This window comes from Castanea sativa, chromosome 12, assembly GCF_040712315.1.
Source record: "Castanea sativa cultivar Marrone di Chiusa Pesio chromosome 12, ASM4071231v1".
Classification (NCBI taxonomy): domain Eukaryota; kingdom Viridiplantae; phylum Streptophyta; class Magnoliopsida; order Fagales; family Fagaceae; genus Castanea; species Castanea sativa.
In genome coordinates, this window is record NC_134024.1 from 25,729,205 (window position 1) to 25,750,757 (window position 21,553).

At 32.2% G+C, this 21,553-nt stretch overlaps 1 protein-coding gene and 1 pseudogene across 1 annotated transcript; both read left to right on the plus strand.

The window, feature by feature from the left end:
• Positions 1-519: 519 nt before the first annotated feature.
• LOC142620915 (putative F-box protein PP2-B12) lies at positions 520-4,358 on the plus strand. The gene is made up of 3 exons (XM_075794222.1): positions 520-878; positions 3,599-3,735; positions 3,848-4,358. Exons 1-3 carry the CDS (start codon positions 594-596, stop codon positions 4,245-4,247), a joined length of 822 nt encoding a protein of 273 aa, XP_075650337.1. The 5' UTR covers positions 520-593; the 3' UTR covers positions 4,248-4,358.
• Positions 4,359-8,941: 4,583 nt separating this feature from the next.
• Positions 8,942-14,386, plus strand: LOC142620429 (F-box protein At2g02240-like; annotated as a pseudogene).
• The last annotated feature ends 7,167 nt before the right edge of the window (positions 14,387-21,553 follow it).

The window sequence follows — 21,553 nt, forward strand, 5'->3', positions numbered from 1 at the left end:
ATGTTGCTTTAGCTAGGTTGATGAGAATGTTCTAAGTTTAAAATAGATTATTACTTGTGTAAAAAAACGAAAAAATAAATTATTAAACAAGTTAAATTCAAACATAATAATATGCTCTTAAACAGTTTGTACATGAGAGGTCAATTAACTACATATAATATTATATTTTTATATATATACTTCTTTAAAAATATATTTATATAAATTTAAAATTAGATTGTATAAGTTTATCAATATTCATATGATATTAAATTAATTTTTATGATTTTTATAAAATCATGAAAAAATAAAACATTTTAGTTATAATTTCACAATTAAAAAGAATAAATTTACCAAGTAATTCATGAAAAAACTTAAGTTTATACAACAAGAAAATAATCGAAACTTAACCATAAAATTTTGGTTGGGGGTGAACTAATTTAGGCTCATGTACCAAAAAAATAAATTAATTAATTAAATGAATAAACTAACTCTTAAATTAATAGCTGACTCGGCTTGGTTGGTTTGGTTCACCGCCAAACAAAACCAAGCCTCATAACTTTCCTGAACCAACAACACTGTGAGAGAGAGAGAGAGAGTTAGAGAAGAAGAAGATGGCAGAGGCAGAAGGTAAACGATTACGCTCAAAACCAGAATTACCGGAAGAGTGCATGAGGGAGATAGTATCACGGTTGAATCCTAAAGAATGGTGCAGAGGGTGTGCGGTTTCGCAAAAATTCCGTGAGGCTTGTGAGTCCGACGAAAACTGGGTTAGATTTTTGCCTCCTGATTGGCTGGCAATCCTTTCCAGATCATCGGCTCACTTGCATTTCACTTCTTTCAAACAGCTCTACCTCCATCTCTCCGATAACCCCATTTTAATTGACGCCAATTCAATGGTACTTTCCTTCTTCTTCTACAACTCCTTCACTTTTGAGCTTTCAATTTCTTTTGTCCTGAAACTCAATAGTTAACCTTCATATGCCTAGCAGATTAAAGAAAATTAATATGCTTGTAAAGGGCTGTAAATGAACCAACCTGTCTATGAACAGAGCAGCTCAAGATAAAACTTGTTTATGTTTATTTTTTTTTAGTAAATAATCCAAGCTCAAACATAATAATGTATACGTGAACAAGCTCGTTAATATGAGAGCTAACTGTATATAATACTATTGGTTATATAGTATACTTGTCTTATATAAACTTGAAATGGGGTTGTATAAGTTTGTAAATTGGTTCATATGATATAAATATTATTATTTTGTAGTATATGCTTAAAATAAACAATCTATTTGTAGTAAAAATTCATATATTTGTGAAGGGGTAAAACATTTTAATTATGCTAAACTGAGGAAAGTGGGCTGCTTCGTGGTTTTCATGTGGGACCAGTTAACTCTATCGGGGTTCGCATATCACATTTGCTTTTTGCAGGTGATACTATTCTGTTCTGTGATGCTTCTAGAGATCAGCTGTTGGCTATTAGACTGGCTTTGTCTTGCTTCCAAGCCTTTACTGGTTTAAAGGTAAATGTGGGGAAGAGTGAGATTGTCCTGGTGGGGGAGGTTGGCAATATTGATGATTTGGTTAATATTCTTAGCTGTAGAGTGGGTTGCCTACCCATGAAATACTTGGGCATGCCTTTGGGCACCCCTTTCAAGATTAGATCCATTTGGAACCCTATTTTGGAGAAGATGGAGAAGAAGCTGTCAGGTTGGAAGTGTCTTTATTTGTCTAAAGATGGTAGACTTACTCTCTTAAAGAGTACTCTCTCTAGTCTTCCCACATACTATCTATCCTTATTTACCATCCCGATAGCCGTGGCTGATAGATTGGAGCGTATTCAGAGAAGATTTTTGTGGGGGTCTTCGGAGTAGTGTTCCAAACATTCTTTGGTGGCTTGGGAGAAGGTGTGTTCACCTCTAGAGATAGGTGGTTTGGGGGTTAGGAAGTTAGTTCACTTCAACCAAGCTCTACTAGGGAAATGGTTATGGAGGTTTGGCCTTGAAGGAACTAGTCTTTGGCGGAGGGTTATTGCCACCAAATATGGTGAGGGTCAAGGGGTTGGACGACTAAAGAGTGTAGAAGGGCCCATGGGTGTGGCCTTTGGCGTGGTATTAAGATCAGGTGGGAGAGGTTCTCCAAACACTAGGCTTTTGTGGTGGGTGATGGTTTCCGCATTCGTTTTTGGCATGATAGATGGGTTAAGGATACCTCCCTTAAAATGCTATATCCTCAGTTATATGCGTGTTCCAGTGACAAGGAAGCCTGTATTTCTAATTTGTTGGATAATCAGGAGGATGAGAGTAGTAGATACTGGAATGTGAGATTTTATAGGAATTTCCATGAGAGGGAATTTGAGGCTGCCTTCTCTTTCCTAAATCTCATTCAGTCTCGTATCCCAAGAGGTATTGGGTGTGATAGACCTCATTGGTGTCTTAATGGGAATGGGAAGTTCGATATTCGGTCGTTCTATTGCAAGATCAGGGATACATCCCATTCTTGCTTCCCTTGGAAGGGGATTTGGAAAGTCAAGGTTCCTAAGAGGGTGGCTTTCTTCTTGTGGACTGCTGCCCATAGTCGGATTCTTACCTTGGATAATTTGATGCTTAGAGGCCTTCCTTTGGCAAATAGGTGTTGTATGTGCCGTGGTTCAGCGGAATCTGTGGACCATCTTCTCGTCCATTGTCCTGTAGTTTATTCTTTGTGGGTGCATATGTTGCAAGTTTTTGGGATCCAATGGGTCATGCCAGGTTCAATGGAGTGTTTGGTGGCCTGTTGGAGTAATTGGTTGGGGAAATTTTCTTCGGACATAAAGAATATGGTTCCTGACTAATTGATGTGGGTTGTTTGATTGGAAAGAAACCGGCGATCTTTTGAGGATCTGGAAAGAACGCTTGAACAATTACAAGCTCTCAGCCAAAATACTCTTTTTGTTTGGGCTAGGTGCTAGGGTTCTTCAAACTGTTCTTCTGTTTTGGAGTTTCTTTCTTCCCTTAGAAGTGCCCCTTAAGCTACCCTCCTTTTTTCTTTTTTGTTGTTTTTGTTTGCTGTTTTTTGTGTTCACCATCATGAACACCTGTATTTGTTGTTTTTGTTCTTTCATGATGAATATAAGTCTTATTACTTATCAAAAAAAATATATAGGGAAAAAAAAAGTTAATAAAGTAGCTCAACTTTGCTTGAAAGGTAAATGAACCAAGCTTGAATATGTAATCTTGTTTGATGATAAGCTCCAGCTTGGCTCGTGTTCAAAATAAAAATAAATGAACAAGCTTGAAGTTTTAATACTCGGCTGGGCTCGGCTCATTTGCAGCCCTAAATTCTTATGCACATGGAAGGAGCAAGATTGGGTGGGTTCGTTTCACTATGGACTCTCAAAATTGTGTTTGGTTTGAATTGGTTATGTCATATGTGTGATCATGCATGAATTTAGTTATAGTGCCATCAGCACATAGAAGAACAGAATCAAAAACAAAAAATACCAAAAAAAAAAAAGGAGCTGCTATCTCTGAGATCAAATTATGAATGATTTTGTTGAATGTATGCTGTGGCCAATAAAAGTAGCACCATGCTGAATATGACCATATCTGTGCTCATTTTCTTTCTTTCTTTCTAGCAGAGCTTTTTCTTGGACAAATTGAGTGGTAAGAAATGCTACCTTCTCTCTGCAAGGGACCTGTGCATTATATGGGGTGACACTCCTCCATTTTGGAGTTGGGTTTCTAAACCTGAATCCAGGTTTCTACCTAAATCCAGGTCAGTCCCTACTCTACTTTCGCATTCCCCCCCCCCCCCCCCCCTTTTTTTTTTTAAAAAAAAATTAGGCCTTTCCTTAGTTCTTAATTATGTACATGTAAAAATCATACAGGTTCTTGCAGGTAGCTGAACTTGATCATTTGTGGTGGTTTGACATCAGTTGCAAGATAAGTACTTCCATGCTGTCTCCGAAAACAAACTATGCCGCTTACCTTGTGTTCAAGTTGAGGAGCAGAGCCAGTGGATTTGGTAGCCGTTATCCTTTAAATGCTTCAATTACAACTACTCAAGGAGGTGAAGTTTATGAACAAACTGTTTGTTTGCGCTCACTTGTCAGGGAGCCAAGGCTGCAGAGAAAAGATGGATGGTTAGAGGCTAAGATGGGTGACTTTTTCAATGAAGGAGGAAAAGATGATGAACTGGAGATTAGACTTAGGGAGGTAGAATCTGGAAGGTGTAAGTCTGGCCTCATTTTTGAAGGGATTGAGATCAGGCCAACAAATGGCCAGTAAAATTTGTGCTTTTATTATCACTAAGTGGCATTGATGATACACTGTGTTGCAATTCTATCAAACTTGTGTTGTGTCAATAATTTACTTTATTGTCAAAATATTTAACGTCTAGATTCTAGAGTATAGTAGTGTATCTGTAGTTGATGTTGCAACTGTTGTAATGTTGTCATTGGGTTGTAGTTGCTGTGTTGATGTTACTTGTTAGTTTGATGTTGTGTTTGTTGTAGTGTTGCTGCTGGATTGTAGTGTTGTAGCTTCTGTTGAACTTGTTTTAATTCAATAAAATCCGCACTAAAAAAATTTAATTTAAAAAAATATTTATATAAAAATAAAAAAAAAGCTTATTTATAATATGTTTGTACCTGGGGACGCATAGCCAAATAGATGGCAGGCCCTTGTAGTTAAGTTTATGACAATGATTTAAATGATTATGATCCAGTATATTTATAATATATTTGACACTATGATAGTTTTAGCTTTTGATCCATGAGTATTTATGTTCAGTTATGAGATCTGCACAGGCATTTACAATATGGAAGTTATGATTCTCATGACTGGTGTATGAAACCCCAGTTATATGTTGAATTGATGATGCTTTCCAAACAAGTTATGTTTTACAGGAAATGTTTCCAAAGAAGATGTTACATTATGTTATAAGCATGTGATCTATATATGCTTTACATTTTTCACAATGTTATACGTGTTTATGCAAAGTTGCAAACTCTTGAACTGTTTATAAGGAAGTCGTAAAGCTACCCTCCTGGTCGGAAAACATATATCTCTAAGAGAGTAACCAGTTTTGGAAGCCTCACAAGTCACAACTGGATAGCCTCTCCACCACTCAATACCTCTCATTCTTGCAAAGCTCTTCTGAATCTGATTTTAGCTTGCGATTGTGAGATTGTTGGGCAATAACATTTGGAGTTGAGTTGAGGGGCTTGGGCTCAGAACTATCTCATACCCATCTTGGATGTGATCATTCAATCAATTATTCAAGAAAGAAAGCTGGTATTGGTCATTTGAGCTGGATATCTTCAATTAACACTACAGTGTTGTATTTCTGTAACCTGACCTGACTCGGTAAGTAATATTCATGAAGTTTGCTAAATGTGAATGGTATTTGCTAAGCAGCTAAACAAATTAAACCTCACTCTTTTAGGCTAAGATTTCATTTTCACAACTTTTATTGTTCTCTACAACAGTCCAAGAAAAATAATGTATTCATGAATTTTATGTATTTTCAATGTTTTAAATAATAATTAAAGAACAATTTTTTGGGCTCTTTGATACCCCCCTCTTCCCAGTATTAATTGTTTCTGTTGTATTTGTTTTGTTGTTTACTTAACTTGAAAGTTGAAATAGAGTTGAAAGGGACGGAATTCCTTGAGGTTTAAGAAGCTACCTGGAGTGTTGCACTGTTGTTGACCTTTTGTCCTTTGAGAAAGCCAAATTCAATGCCATTTGTTTTAAATACTCAAGAACACAGATAAAACAAATCAAAGCATGTGTATAAAAAAAATGTAAATTTAAAATTTCTAATACATGATTCAGAAACAACTCATACATAAACTATATATATACAAAAGTATCAATTATCAATACACATTCACACACGTATATAAACAAAATTATCTCTTTAAAGTCATGGGACTTGCCGATCCTTCAATTTCTTTTTCTTTTCTTAGGAGTAGACCTAGCAAACAGGTTTGGTTGATTGGGTTTGAGTTTAACTTGATCATGTTAGGGTTAAAAACGAATCATTCTAAATGGGTTATAAAACCTAGGACTGTTATACCCTTCTTTTTAGGATTAATCAATTTGATATGACTGTATTTTTTACATGCAATAATAATAATAATAATAATAATAATAATAATAATATGCAAATTAAACCTAGGGGTGTCCCAACCCAACCCAAGTAGATGTCTCAAGTTAGTTATTCATTGGTTGGTGGGTTGGGTTGGGTTGGGTTGGGTTTGAATTTGATTTTGAGTCTCAAGTTAAGTTGGGTTCAAGTTGATAGTTTTTTCAATGCATATAATTAATCCAACCCAATTCACAATATATATATATATATATATATATATATATATAAGTTTATATTCTTACCTTTATTTTAATTCCTTCACTTTTGATTCATTTCAGTATTTTGAAAACTAGTTTTGCTGAATTTGGAAATCTATACTATGATTTAGGCATATCATGTGAATCATAATAATTTATTTTAAAAAGTAATTAAATAATTGATGAAAGTCCAAATTTTTATGAGACATGAAACACATAAAATACAACTTATTGACCTCAACCCAACCCAAACCCAATTCACATGGGTTGGGTTGGGTGTATTTGTATACATACGATGAATTGGGTTGAGTTGACAATTTTTCAATCCAACAAGCTATTGGGTTGAAAACACTCTCCAACTCAACCCAACGCAATTCATGCACGCCCTTGATTGCACCCTCTAATTTGCTTAAAATTCAATCTAGTCTTAAATTTGTTATTTATTTCATTCCACTAACTTTGATCCATATTCAATGTTTTCCTTTCATCTATCTCCATCCATATTGTGCGGTTAGGTGTCCAAAAAATGCATTGTTTTAGTTTTTTTATTCTTATTTAAAATATAAAAAATGATGAAAATGATTTTTTTTAAATAATAATTTTCTTTAATCCAACCAAAACTTTGACATTTTTTCCTTGAAAAATATTTCCAATTCAAACTATCAAAGATTTTCTTTCATCAAATCTCTCACACAAAATTTCCCAAATCAAAAACCAAAATGTCCAAATGTAAAAAAATTACAAGTGCCATCGTGAACATCATACTTTCATAGTGCCTTACTACCATCATGAAACATTGAAACCCATAGTGAAAAGAAAACGTTATTTTAATTTGCCACTGTTTGAGCCACCCATCGTGAACGCAACATTTAAAGAAACAACAACATTGTGCACACCACAGCACTACCCCACTGCCTCCCAAGCCAAATGGGCTACCATTGCCAAGCTCAGGTGCTCAAGAAAAGAGATTTAGAGCAAGTCAATATGCAACCTATTGCCAAACAAAAATGCTAGGGCTACAATTTGTCCATGTGTGATGTGACAAGTTGTGCACTCACATGGACCCATCATTCACAACTCTCCACATAGACAAATCGTGGTTTTAGTTGTGGTCTTATTGAATGCTAAATTACTTCACCTAGTCCTGAACCATGCTGTTGGTAGCCAATCCACACCTAGAACTAGTGTCAATATTGAGATAATGGGGCACCAATTTGTGTTTGAATTTTAAGGAAATGTGTATATCTTAAAATAATTCTTATCTTGAAATATTGGTTTATTGATTGATTGTTTCATATACTTTTAAAATATATATATATATATATATATATATATATATATATATGAGAAATGACTTTTTCAAGTATTGAAAATCACTGAGAAAACAAAACTAGGTCCTTTTTGGGCGTCTAATGACACAATATTATCAAATGTTGGCGGATAAAGTGGTGAACAATGAAAGAGACAAGTGAAAGTTCCATTAACAATTGTTTGCTTCTTCTTGCAGAGTTGGAAAAATACACGAATTCTTACGTCTGTAAGAGACATAAAATAAATAGAAAAATAACACACACGCGGCATTTAACTACACAACACAAGAGATTGTGTGATTCGACAATTTGCCTACGAGTTATAGATATTCCACATTACTTTTTTTGTATAGCTTGACATAGATTTTGTAGATAAAGAGGATGGAAGAAAAAAAAAAAGTACTAATTTTTTCCCAAATTTCCATTAAAATAACTACATACAGACTACTAAATACACATAATTCCTTCCACAAATAAATAATATTGAATACATTTCATAATCCAATTCATGAAATTGATCTGAATCAGACCAATAATTAAAATCTAAAAAACCTATTTGAAAGCACAAAAATTACAAAACCATTCTCATTTACTTTAATAATGAATAAAATTAAAAATTCATAGAAAGAGATTACTTGTCCTGTATTGAGCCGAGATATCGAAACCACACAAAATCATTATTTTAAAAACTGGACCAAATTAGCCAGTTCAACCAATTGAATTGGGAATTGGACCTAGTATCGATCCAGTAAAAACTAGCATAACCGATAAAAAACCTAGTGAAAACTAGTTAAGAACTAGGAAAAACTGGGAACTAGACCCTTCCTTAGTTCTTTGACCGTTCTGATATTCAAAACCATGCACAAATACCCCATTATCATATGAACAAACATATGCAAGTAATCCCATGCTCAGCAATTGGCGAGCCAAAAGACCAAAGAGCCACTCACACTTCGTAGGCCATATATCATATGAAAATATCGAGCTCGGCTTGACTGGGAAAATAACTACCTTGTTTAAGTTCAAGGATTATAAAAGTTTATCTCTAGATTTATATAATATTAAATTATTACTTATATCTTATTGAATATATAAACCATCTTTCGTAATAAAAATACATAAAATTGAGAAAATGCAAAGTAAAACATTTATGTCATGACTTAAATAAAAATAATTAGGTTAATCAAATAGCTAGTGAATGAGTCAACATTTCTCGGCAAGAAAATAGGTCTAAGTTTGAACATAAAATCGGGTCTGCTGGTTCACCACCAAACAAAACCAAGTCTCAAAACTTTCCTGATCCCTCACTGTAAAAGAGAGAGAGAGAGAGAGAGAGAGAGAGAAGAAGATGGCAGAGCCAGAGCATCAGTGGTTACGCTCAAATCCAGAATTACTGGAAGAGTGCATCAGGGAAATAATATCGCGGTTGAATCCTAAAGAATGGTGCAGAGGGTGTGCGGTTTCGCAAAATTCCGTGATGCTTCTGAGTCCGACGAAAACTGGGTTAGATTTTTGCCTCCTGATTGGCTGGCAATATTTTCCAGATCATCGGCTCACTTGCATTTCACTTCTTTGAAACAGCTCTACCTCCATCTCTCCGATAACCCCATTTTAATTGACGGCAATACAAAGGTACCTTCCTTGTTTTCCTTCTCTACAATGCAAATATAACTCTTCAAATACGGGTTCATTTTGAAATTTGGGTTCAAATTTCAAAACCCTTTTGAGCTTTCAATATCTTTTTATCAATTCTGTGTCAGCCTCTGGTTCCTGTTCACATACTTCATTGTATGATGCTACATTTTCCTCTTCACGTGCAATAAGATTTTTTTTTTTTTTGGTTAGGCTATGTTTAAATACTGTTTATTTTGCTGAAAATTAAAAACTTATTACTGAAAATATTGTGGCAAAATATTTTTTAAAACTGAAAATACTGTAATCAACTTGTTGTGTTTTGTTTTTTTTTTTTTTGTCCAGCTGGTCCATGAACAGTGTACTATACGCTAACTGGTCCAAAACGCCAAATGCAGCTACAAACACCAAATGCATGCCATCCAAACGTACATTTAGTATTATAATTTTTCATTTATTTTAATTTGAGGCGTTTCTCTCTTCTATTCAATTAAATCACATGTATATTGATTTTAAATTTGGACATAGAAAATACATTCATTAAAATAAAATAAAAAAATGTAGTACAAACAAATGTGAAGAGAAAACAATTTGAACACAAACATAAATAAATCATGAAAAAGAAAAAAATGGAGTACCTTAAAAATCACATTTTTTTAATAATTAAAAAATAAAGAAGAAGAGATTTGAAAAAATAAAAATCAAAACCAAAAAAAAAACATGAGATTAAAATTTAGAAGAAAGGAAACCGGAAAGAAAAAAAAAAAGGAAGAGAGAGAGAGTCATTTAAGTCTTGATAAAGGGGAAAAAAAGGAGAAGGAAAAAAAAGGTGAAAACGTTAGGCTTAGTATTTAGTAGTCCTATATTATAGCATAAAATAAATAAAAATAAAATAAAACTTGTGTCTTTATTTTTTACATATAATTTTTATTATGAGAATCTAATTTATAAGTTGATAAAGTAATCTGAAAATCAACAGGAGAGTAACCCTTTTTTTTAGATAATGTTTTAGTGAGAATTAGAGTTGTATTTTTATTGGATTATCATTTAGTTTTGTTTGTATTTAAACATAAGGGTGTAAAAATATTTTTGAACAAAAAACTGAGGATCCCAAATAGGAGAAACCCCTTAATAAGCTGAGCAGCTCGATAAAAAAAACTTGCTTATGTTGATTTGTTTAGTAAACAAGTCAAACTCAAATATAATAATGTATTTGTGAACAAGCTCGTGAACGTGAATATGAAAGCTCGAATTAACGATATATTATATGTTTATATAGTGTACTTGTTTAAAATATATTTATATAAACTTGAAATTGGGTTGCATAACTTTGTAAATTGGTTTATATGATATAAAATTATTATTTATAGTTTAAAGTAAATGTCACTAACTATTCCTGTGGTTTGGGTTAATACTATTCAAGTCCAAATTATTTCAAAACGGGTCATTTCAATCCCTAAGTCCAAACGGCCTACAAGGCTATTAACTCATACCTCAATTCCTTAATTCTGCCTCTCTCTCTCTCTCTCTCTCTCTCAGATTTAAAAAAAAAAAATATATATATATATATATATATATATATATATATATATATAGACAAAACTTATGTATAGTACCTTAGGTGTTGTTTTTAGGTTCTCCTTTTAAGATTATGCTATGCGGCTACTTAACTAAAATATATACTTATATTTCATGAGAAAAAAATCCACATAGCAAAATCTTTAAAGGGGACCTTAAGAAAAAAAAAATACTTTAAGTACTATACCTAAGTCTTGTGGACAAATATGTAAAATAAAACCCACTAACCCCATTACACCACTTTCAATTTTCAAATACACATTCAAACTTCAAATCCATAAATAAATAAATAAATTTGTTTACATCATAAATCATTCTAATTCAATGTTGGTGTTCTATTTATATTCAAATACTAGGCCTTAGCCTATTGCTTATCTAAAAGAAAAGTTCTTATCCTTATCCTTATTTCAATCTTTTATCTATAGCTCTATATAAAAATAGATTCCTACAATCCAACACACACATGTTGATCGCCTTTTTTTTTTTACACAAGATAAAAAATTTACTCTAACCTAATCTAAGTGCATATGTGTGGGAGTTTAAATACTAGGCCTTAGCCTACTGCTTTTAAAAGAAAAGTTCTTATCCTTATCCTTATCTCAATATTTTCTCTATATCTCTATATAAAAATAGATTCCGAAAATCCAACACACACATGTTGATCACTTCTTCTCCTTTTTTTATATACAAGATAGAAAGTCTACTCTAGACTAATCTAAGTGTGCATGTGTGTAAAACTCCCTCCTGGAGACTTGAACATCGACATTTGCCCCCACACCCTACAAGTACTTATACTTATGCAGTGATCACCGCACCAAAGATACACAGTGATATGTTGATCGCCTTTTAATTGAATTCAAATTTTTAATCCCTCATCTAAACAAAAAAGATGAATTTTTTAAAAAAAATCAAAAAGAAACACACGTTAAAAAAAAACAAAAAAACAAACAGCTCCCTAACTTTTTTTTCACCTTCGCCTATTTTACTTGAATTCAAATTTTGTACTCTCCCATGAGATCCAAAAAAAAAAAAAAAAAGCTATCAACTACTATGAGTTTTAAAATCTTTACTCTATTTGTATATATTTCACGTTTCAGTTTTTACTTTCTTTGCACAAAAACATTGATTTCCTCAATTTCTTTTTTCAATTCATCACCATCTCTTCATTAAGAAAGGTGCATTTCCTTTGATATTTTTTTAATTATTAGTTTGTATTTTCCTTTTCTTTGAACTAATTTCATATTTGATTTAATCTTCTATTATCTATTTCTTTCTCATAACATTTATCTCTCTTTTCTAGGTTTTTCCCACAATTCCATTGATTTCCTCTAATTTTATCATACTATACCCCATCTCCTCTTTGAGAAAGGTTTTTTTTTTTTTAATTCACTTTTTAAACATTCATCACTCACCTAGAATTCTGGTAAAAAAATTTTCTTTTAAAAGAAAATAGAAAAGCCTCTTAGCACGGCTAATGTGCGTATATACATGAAGAACTAGAACTTTTCTCAACAAAAAAACAAGGAAAAAAATGCTAGAACCAACAATCAGAACTCAAGAAAATACAACAAATCAAGTTCATTTAAAAATTTAAACCCTCTATCAAAAAAAAATATAACTAAACCCAAATCACAGAACCAGCTATCAAAAACCATTCTCAACTCAAAATCCTAATCCAAAATCAAACTCAATCAATCAAAACCTCCTTTTAGCCAAAACTCGACAAAAGATCTTATTAAATTCATGGACCTCAACAAGATAAAACATTTGCTCCTCTTTTGTAACCATCTGCCAGCAACCACCTCACAGCAAATCTACCACCGCTAATCCAAACCAAAATCCACAAACTTCCACCGCCAACCCACAAAACCCAAACCCTCCAACACCAATCCACACCAAAACTCATGAACCACCACTAACCCATACCACAACACCACTACAAAGACCATGAGAGAGAAAACCCTAACCCTTCAATGCCGATCCACACCAAAAACCCACAAACCACCCCTAACCCAGTCCCATACCACAACGTCGCTGCAAATACCACGAGAGAGAGAAGGAAGGGTCTCCAACGCCGATCCGCACCGAAACTCATGAACCACAGCTTACCCACACCACAGCACTGCCTTAAAGATCATGAGAGATAGAGGAGATGGATGAGAGAGGAAAGAAAGGTCTGAGAGTGAAAGAAAGATGAGAGGGCCAAAGAGAGAAGACAAGTTTTAGAGTAAAGGAGAGAAACAAAAATAAATAACAGCGTTACAAGCTGTTTAAGTGTTGGTACTAAAATGGTCAATTTTGAAATGTTGTGGATCTGGTTGGTATTAGCCAAAACCTTAGAGTATGTTAGTAAAATCTATCCTACAGTTTATTCATAATATAAACAATCCGTAGTAAAATTTTGTAGATTTGTGATGGGGTAAAACAATTTAGTTATGGTTTTGCTATATATAGAAAAAGAATAAGTTAATTAAGTAGCTCGAGCTTGCTTGACAAGTAAATGAACCAAGCTTGAACTGTTGAACATGTAATCTTGTTTAATGATAAGCTCTAGCTTAGCTTGTGTTCGAAATAAAATTAAATGAATAAGCTTGAACTTTTAATACTCAGCTGGAACCAGCTCGTTTGCAGCCCTGAAGTCTTATGCCAAGGGAAGGAGCAAGATTGGGTGGGTTTGTTTCACTATGGAATCTCAAAATTGTGTTTGGTTTGAATTATTTATGTGTGATCATGCATGGAGTTAGTTATAGCGCCATCAGCAAATAGAATAGAATAAAAAAAAGAAAAAAAAAGGAGTTGTTATCTCTGAGATAAAATTATGAATGATTTTATTGAATGTATGCTTGTGGCCAATGAAAGTTGCACCATGCTGAATATAACCATATATGTGCTCATCTTCATTCATTCATTCTTTCTTTCTTTCTATTAGAGCTTTTTCTTGGACAAATTGAGTGGTAAGAAATGTTACCTTCTCTCTGCAAGGGACCAGTGCATTATATGGGGTAATCCTCCTCTGTATTGGAGTTGGGTTTCTAAACGTCAATCCATGTCTCCCTAAATCCAGGTCTGTCCCTACTCTACTTTCGCACTCTTTTTTTTTTTTTTTTTAAGTACTCCTTTCATTTAGTTCTTAATTATGTACCTGTGAAAATCAAACAGGTTCTCGCAGGTAGCTAAACTTGATCGTGCGTTGCTGTTTATCATCTGTTGCAAGATAAGTACTTCCATTCTGTCTTTGAAAACAAAATATGCTACTTACCTTGTGTTCAAGTTAAGGAACGGAGCCACTGGATTTGGTAGTCATTGTCCTTTAAATGCTTTAATTAAAACTACTCAAGGAGTTGAAGTTTATGAACAAACTGTTTTTTTTTTTTTTTTTGCGCTCACGTGCCAAGGATCCAAGGCTGAAGAGGAAAGATGGATGGTCAGAGACTAAGATGGGTGAGTTTTTCAATGAGGGAGGAAAAGAGGATGAACTGGAGATTAGATTTATGGACGTGGAAGTCTGGCCTCATTTTTGAAGGGGTTGAGATCAGGCCAACAAATGGCCAGTAAAATTTGTACTTTTATTATCACTAAGTGGCATTGATGATACACCATATTGCAATTCTATCAAATTTGTATTTGATAGGCCAAGAATGTATTGACTCCTTGTAATAAATTAACCAATTGATTAGCCAAGTTAATTAATTAATTCAATTAACATGCAATACGCGTGATAGCACAGACAAATCACCAACTAAGTTAAATACAGCGAAAAATAAAAATAAAATTGTGATTTGTTTATGAATGGGGAAAACCTCCAAGGCAAAAACCCCACCGGATGAATTTAAGGTCACCACTCTCAAGAATTCACTATTATCACAACAAGCGGTTACAGGTAAAGGAATCCTAGTACCTTATACCAACCTACAGTTGAACCCTTACCCCAATACACAATTGGACTTGTTTTGTAGTGACAATCTCTCATTTTTAATGAACGGCTCCCAGTACATGATTAACCAATCGATGGATGGATCCAAGTACGTGAATAACCACCAACTTGAGAATGATGTTGGTTACAAAATTCTTTAGTTTATCAATACGATAAAGATCACGAAGTTCCTTGGTTACAAAACCTTACGGCGTACAAACGCAGTAGCTTCTTCAAGAAACATATGGACTAGGGCAAATTGTCTTCGGTCACAATATGCTTGCAACAACGAATGCAACAACCTTATGACAACCCTTAAAATAATCATTATATATGTTTAGGGTTGTGAGAAAAGAAAGTCTAAACACATACACATCTATATGCATGAAATCATATCTGAAAAACTGATTTTTGTAAATCTCGATAGATAAGTTATCTGTCGAGCAGCTATCGTGCATTTATCTAAAACTGCCTTTTAAACCTCGATAGATGCAATCTGTCAAGCTAGCTATCGAGCTTTAAAATATAGCATTTCTTCACTTATTTCTTGAACAGATTTGCATGACTTTAACTCTTGACTTGAACAACATATTTCTTGTAGACTTAAACCATCCTAGATTTACCCAATTACAAGTAAAGTGTGTTTTGTCAAAGGATTAGCCAATTTTAAATGACATATGTTCTTAACATGATTCACATATGTCCTAACAATGTTGTGTCAATAATTTGCTTTATTGTCAAAATATATAACATCTAGATTCTAGAGTGTACTCTTTGTGTATCTGGAGTTGATGTTGCGACTATTGTAGTGTTGTCGTTGGGTTGTAGTTGTTGTGATTCTGTTACTTGTCAGTTTGATGTTGTGTTTGTTGTAGTGTTGCTGCTGGATTGCAGTGTTATAGCTTCTGTTGAACTTGTTTGTTGTAGTGTTACTGCTGGATTGTAGATTGTAGTGTTATAACTTTTGTTGAACTTGTTTTAATTCAATAAAGGCCGCACTAAAATAAATTAATTTTTTTTAAAAGAAAACTTATTAGTAAGTCATTTTGTTATCCTTCCGACTTATATCTTTGTCAATATTATTGATTTTGAGCCTCAAAACCCTTAGGCACACTGTAAGTTAGGTATCAATGTTCTTCTCTCTTATCTTTTCCCCTGTTAAGTGAAGAGGGTGGATTTGAACGCCCAAGTTCTACTCTATGGGAGAACAGGGGAGTGTCCACACTCCTGACATGCTCCTATTGATTGACAAAAGTTACAAAACCATTAGAGCACTAGCATCCGAGATGAAAAAAAAAAACTAAAAACTATTTTGTATCTTCAAACACTGCCTTATCTATTTTACCAACTCATTTTACAACTCATCCTATATCTCAGTTTTTATTTTTACATACAACCCAATAAGATAATATAAACTACCTAATAAAATATTAAAAAATATTATTCTCTCTCTTTTTCCTCCCACTCTCTTTTTCTTTTCACACAACCACAAGATTGAAATAAAATTTTTTTTTCTTTACAACCTATGAACAGTGGGTTTACAAACCCAGACGGAGTGGGTTTTGGATGTCTTGGGTTGTAAAATAGCAACTGGTGGGTAAGCCCTAGCATCCAAGGATGCAATAAAAAAATATAAAAAAAATAAAAAACCTATCTTGTATCCTCAAACACTACTTTATTTATTTTACCAACTCATTTTATAACTCGCCCTACATCCCTATTTTTATTTTTACATACAACTCAATAAAATAATGTAAACTACCTAATAAATTTATAAAAAAATATTATTCTCTCTCTCTTTCCTCCCATTATCTTTTTCTCTTCACACACAACCACAAGATTAATTTTTTTTTTTTTTTACAACTTACGAATAGTAGCATTAGCATTAGGGGGTGTAAAACCCCCCAAGCTGCTAGAATAGCCACTAACCATCTAAAAAAGAGCTCCATCCGGGGATGTATACCTAAATTTTTTTACAACCTGTGAATAGTAAGCTCTTATATTTAAAACTTACTATTCATGAGTTTGTAAACTAAAATAATATATTTTATTCAATTTCTCTCTCTCTCTCTCTCTCTCTCTCTCTCTCTCTCTCTCTCTCTCTCTCTCTCTTATATTATTATTTGATGGGATGGTTTATATTAATTTAATGAGTTGTATGTAAAAATAGAAACTAGGATATTGAGTGAGTTGTAAAATAAAATGGTAAAATTGATAAAGTGGTGTTTGGGGATGTAAAATAGAGTTTTTTTTTTTTTTTTGCATCCTCGGATGCTAATGCTCTTACATATATGCAACCTTACTATACATAAGTTGCAAAATTTTTTAAGTATACAAACCTGGGTGGAGTGGGTTTTTGCTGTCTTGGTTGGAAAATAGCAACTGGGGGGTGTTTACACCCCCCAATACTAGTGCTCTTAGTCCAAGTTTTCTACAAAATTAGTAGTATAATAGTAAAAATAAAGCATTAATATTATGAATAAGATCCATTAAGACTGTTATCTCACCAATTAATCTCTACATCAACAACATCATCTTAATTTTAAGAATAAGATCCATTAATATTCATAGACATATAAGGTAATTTCATATTAGGTCTAGCATCTTAATATTAAGGAAAAACCCTTTTATAAAACCTTTTAAGAGATACCCTCGCAATATTAACAGTCATAAAGACAGAAAAAATTTAACTACAAACTTGATTGTAGTCAATGACTACAATTTTACTAAAAAAAAAATTATTAGATGTGAATTTTGATAAATCTACCATTGGATTATATTTTCTTCTTATATTCTCTATTTTTTACAAAATTTTTAGAAAATCATATATTAATAGTTATGTCATCAATCAAATGTTTAAATGTTAAGTTTTTGTAGTTTAAAATTATACATAAAAAATAATCTTATTGATCAAATAGTAAATAACATCCAATTAACACAAAATTTGACATGTAAAAAACACATAAAAAATATGCAATCTAATAGTAAGATTTTTAAATAATAAAATTTTAATGATTTAGCTGTGATAATGAAATCGCTATTCTTAGAAAATATATGCCCCCATAGATGAGAAAAGAGTTGCTAACGTGTCACTACAAATTTGTCCCCAAGTTGCAATCGATTGTTTACCAACAATCTAACAAAAATTCAACGAACGTATTTTTCATTGGTTTTTTCTATTGTTTCTTTCAGTTTATCTCTTCTAAAGAGATAATAACACTCTTCCACTTCTAAAGTGAGATCAAATCGATATTACAATCTACTTGAATATACAAAATATCTAACAACAATAGTAGAAGTTGTAGCCAAAAAAAAGTAGAGGGAAGGGGGAGATGAGAAACAAGGTAATGTTATTGAACTGTAAGGCTCTTGCACAATATCCTTAGTTAACTTACTTATAAACAGCTGAAGTAGTTTTTTTTTTTTTTACAAGCCAAGGCACATAATAGGGGCAAAGGGATTCACACTCTAAATACTTTCATTGGAAATGTTAGTAAATGTCAATTGAGTTACAAAATTTTTGCCATAGATGTTACAACTTGAAGAATAATTTTTTAGAAAAAAAAAAAAAGTGTGAAGTGATTCATCTCAGATATCTAATAACTTACTTAAACATAATGGTAAATAATTTTATTCTTATTAGAAAAGTTTTTTTTTTCTTTTAGAGTTTCAATAATTCTATTCTTCTTTACTTCTTATTAAAGAAGTAATAGTGGGGTTTTTTTTTTTTTCTTTTCATTTTTTGGTGGAGAAACAAGTAATGTTAGTTGAAAGGTTTAAATGGAAGCTTGAGGGGTTTAACTTATTTTTACAGGGAGATAGTTATCAGTTACCACCCATAAGACAAAGTCTAAAGTGTAGACAGAGAAGGCGCGTATTGACTTGACAAGATTGGACCGAAGGAAGATGACTCGTAATTACTTAGGAAAAAAACGAAACAGGAGAGGGACGTTTGACTTAGTTCGATTGAAACAAAGAAACCGTTTAATTAATTTCTATTACTTTTTGGAAACATTTGGCATAGGCGTGAAGAACACGACCCGTTGAATTAGTCTTTGCCGTCTTTTAAGAACTATAAAACCCTCTAATTCCAAGACAGCCCCTCACCTTGAGGGTCAATATTATCAAATTTTGGAATATCTATATATATATATATATATATATATATATATATAGAGAGAGAGAGAGAGAGAGAGAGAAGAACACGACCCGTTGAATTAGTCGTTGCCGTCTTTTAAGAACTATAAAACCCTCTAATTCCAAAACAGCCCCTCACCTTGAGGGTCAATATTATCAAATTTTGGAATATATATATATATATAATTAAATATCTTGACTTTTTTTTTTGGCTAAAAAATATGGTAGCTATTTGTTAGTAATGGAGAAAAACTGCCCAAAATAAAAAATAGCCTAGTTGAAGCCTTTCAAGGCTCACTCATGAGTCATGACTCATCTAATTTAAGGATTTTTATTAATTAATAATTGGATTTATAATTTTTTTTATACAAGACAGAAATTCTATTCTAGCGTCGCATTAATGATGTGCAATGATGAATTTATAATTATTAAATGCAAGTAATATAGACAAATGTTTATATTTTTTTCCCATAATTCATAGTACACCAAATGTTTATATGCAAGTAATCTTAATTGTTTTGTTTGCAACATTATTTTAGTATTTTAAGAGTATTATTAGTGGAATGCTAATATAACAAAATCTAGATCCTTAAATTATAAAAAAGTGGTTATGATTTAAATAAATCTATTGGTAGAATACCCTAAAAAAATTAGAAGATCTGAATCCATATATACACACACACACACATATTGCATCAACTAAAGCCAAGGTCAAAACTTAGGGTTTATAAGGAGAAGTTATTTAATGAGACGGTCTCATAAGATGATTTTTTATCCATAAAGAACAATTGCACTAGCCTCAGCTGAAAAAATCAACTACTACTTATGTTTGAATTATAATCCCCCAAAATCTTATACTTTGATTTTTTTTTTTATCAATATCTTTTAACTCTTAAACCGTATAAAAGGAAAACAATAGCACGAAAAGAAACAAATAAAAAAACAATTTTAAATGAAGAGAAACAAATACAAAAAAAAAAATTGATAACAGAAATTCAAATCTTTATGAATATCATAATCATATCTTCGAAAGAATTACAACATGATCATAATCATAGTCATAAATGAGTTTTACTCTCTCTCTATAATTTTAATTTAATTTAATTGGATATACACATGAGTTTACTCATTCTTTTTGTTTATTGGGTTTTTATAGTTTTTTTATATTATACTCTTTGTCTTTTACACAATATTAATTCACCTAGAACAAAAATTAAATAAATAAAAACATAGATAAGACATGTGGCGTAAAATAGACAACAATCAGAATTCAATTTAGAATCTAATTGGATTTTCTCTCAATTTTGACTTTAATTATATACCAATGTATAGCTCTGTATATATGCACATATACAATTAAAAATAATCACAATTATACGGTTCAAATTATACATTTTTTTAGAAAATGTTTAAATTATACATAGTATTATCTTACACTTTTTTAAAACCACACATTTCTAAAATTTGTAATGGTTTCTCATTATATTAGCTTACACAATTTAGACTCATCAATTTTTGTATCAAATAATTCACTTGCCAAAAAAAATTAAAAACTTAAATGGGCATGTGACGAAAAATTGGACTTCAATTTAAATCCAATTTAAAATCTAGCTAATTGGATTGTGACTCTTTAATTTTTACACTCAATAATTCACTTAGTAGAAAATTTAAATTTAAATAGGATGCATGGCTTAAAATTGAGAATCTAATTAAAAACTGATTAGATATTTTCTCATCTTTGGCTATTAATAAATCTATACATGTATAGAAAAGTTGTTACAATTTAAACACTTTATGAATTGTGTATACCTACATATGCACCGGATGCACCTATGTGCATTAGTGCATTGTATAAATTCTGCCCCTTCTAAAAATCAAATTTTATTCATTACTAAACTGAAGCGTCACTGATATTGTTTTAATGGCTTTGGCCAAATGATCACTCACCTATTACAAAAGCTCGTCTATGTAATTGAAAAAACATAGACGTATTTGAGGTCATTTATGCATTAATTTTACCTTAATCGAAAGGACACTTACCTAAAGCAAAAAGCATACATACATACAACTATCATTATTTTTTTTTTAAATATCACACATTGTAATGCGATTTTTAGAAGAGAAGATACTATCAACCTACTTAGCCTAAAGTGAAACCTGTTTATAATGGATGGGTGGATATTTTCTGTGACAAGTTACTGTTTTTAATTGGTCAAATGATGTGGTTAAAAGATAATTCTCACACACACATTGTCCTATATTTTTCATTGAATATGCACGAAACATATTTATTTACTTGAGGAGCCACTCATTTAAGAATAGTGGCTCCTCACCACATAATACAATTTTATATATATATATATATATATATATATATATATATATATAAAAATAAAGTGGACCTTGGGTATTCCTAAAAAAAAAGAGAAAGAAGTGGACCCTTTGGTGGTTGATTTGGAAAGTAGGGGTAGTTTGGTATCACAATTCACCAAGTCAATTCTCTGGAATCTATATCCCTGCTCCAATATTATATACCATTCATCATCAAAAATATCATATACCATTCTCTTCTCTTCATAACTCATTTCTATCTTTTCTCCTAGTTTATTCATCCTCATCCCCTCCAACAAGAAATCAAGTAATCCATTGAAGAAAGCTCTAGCTAGCACACC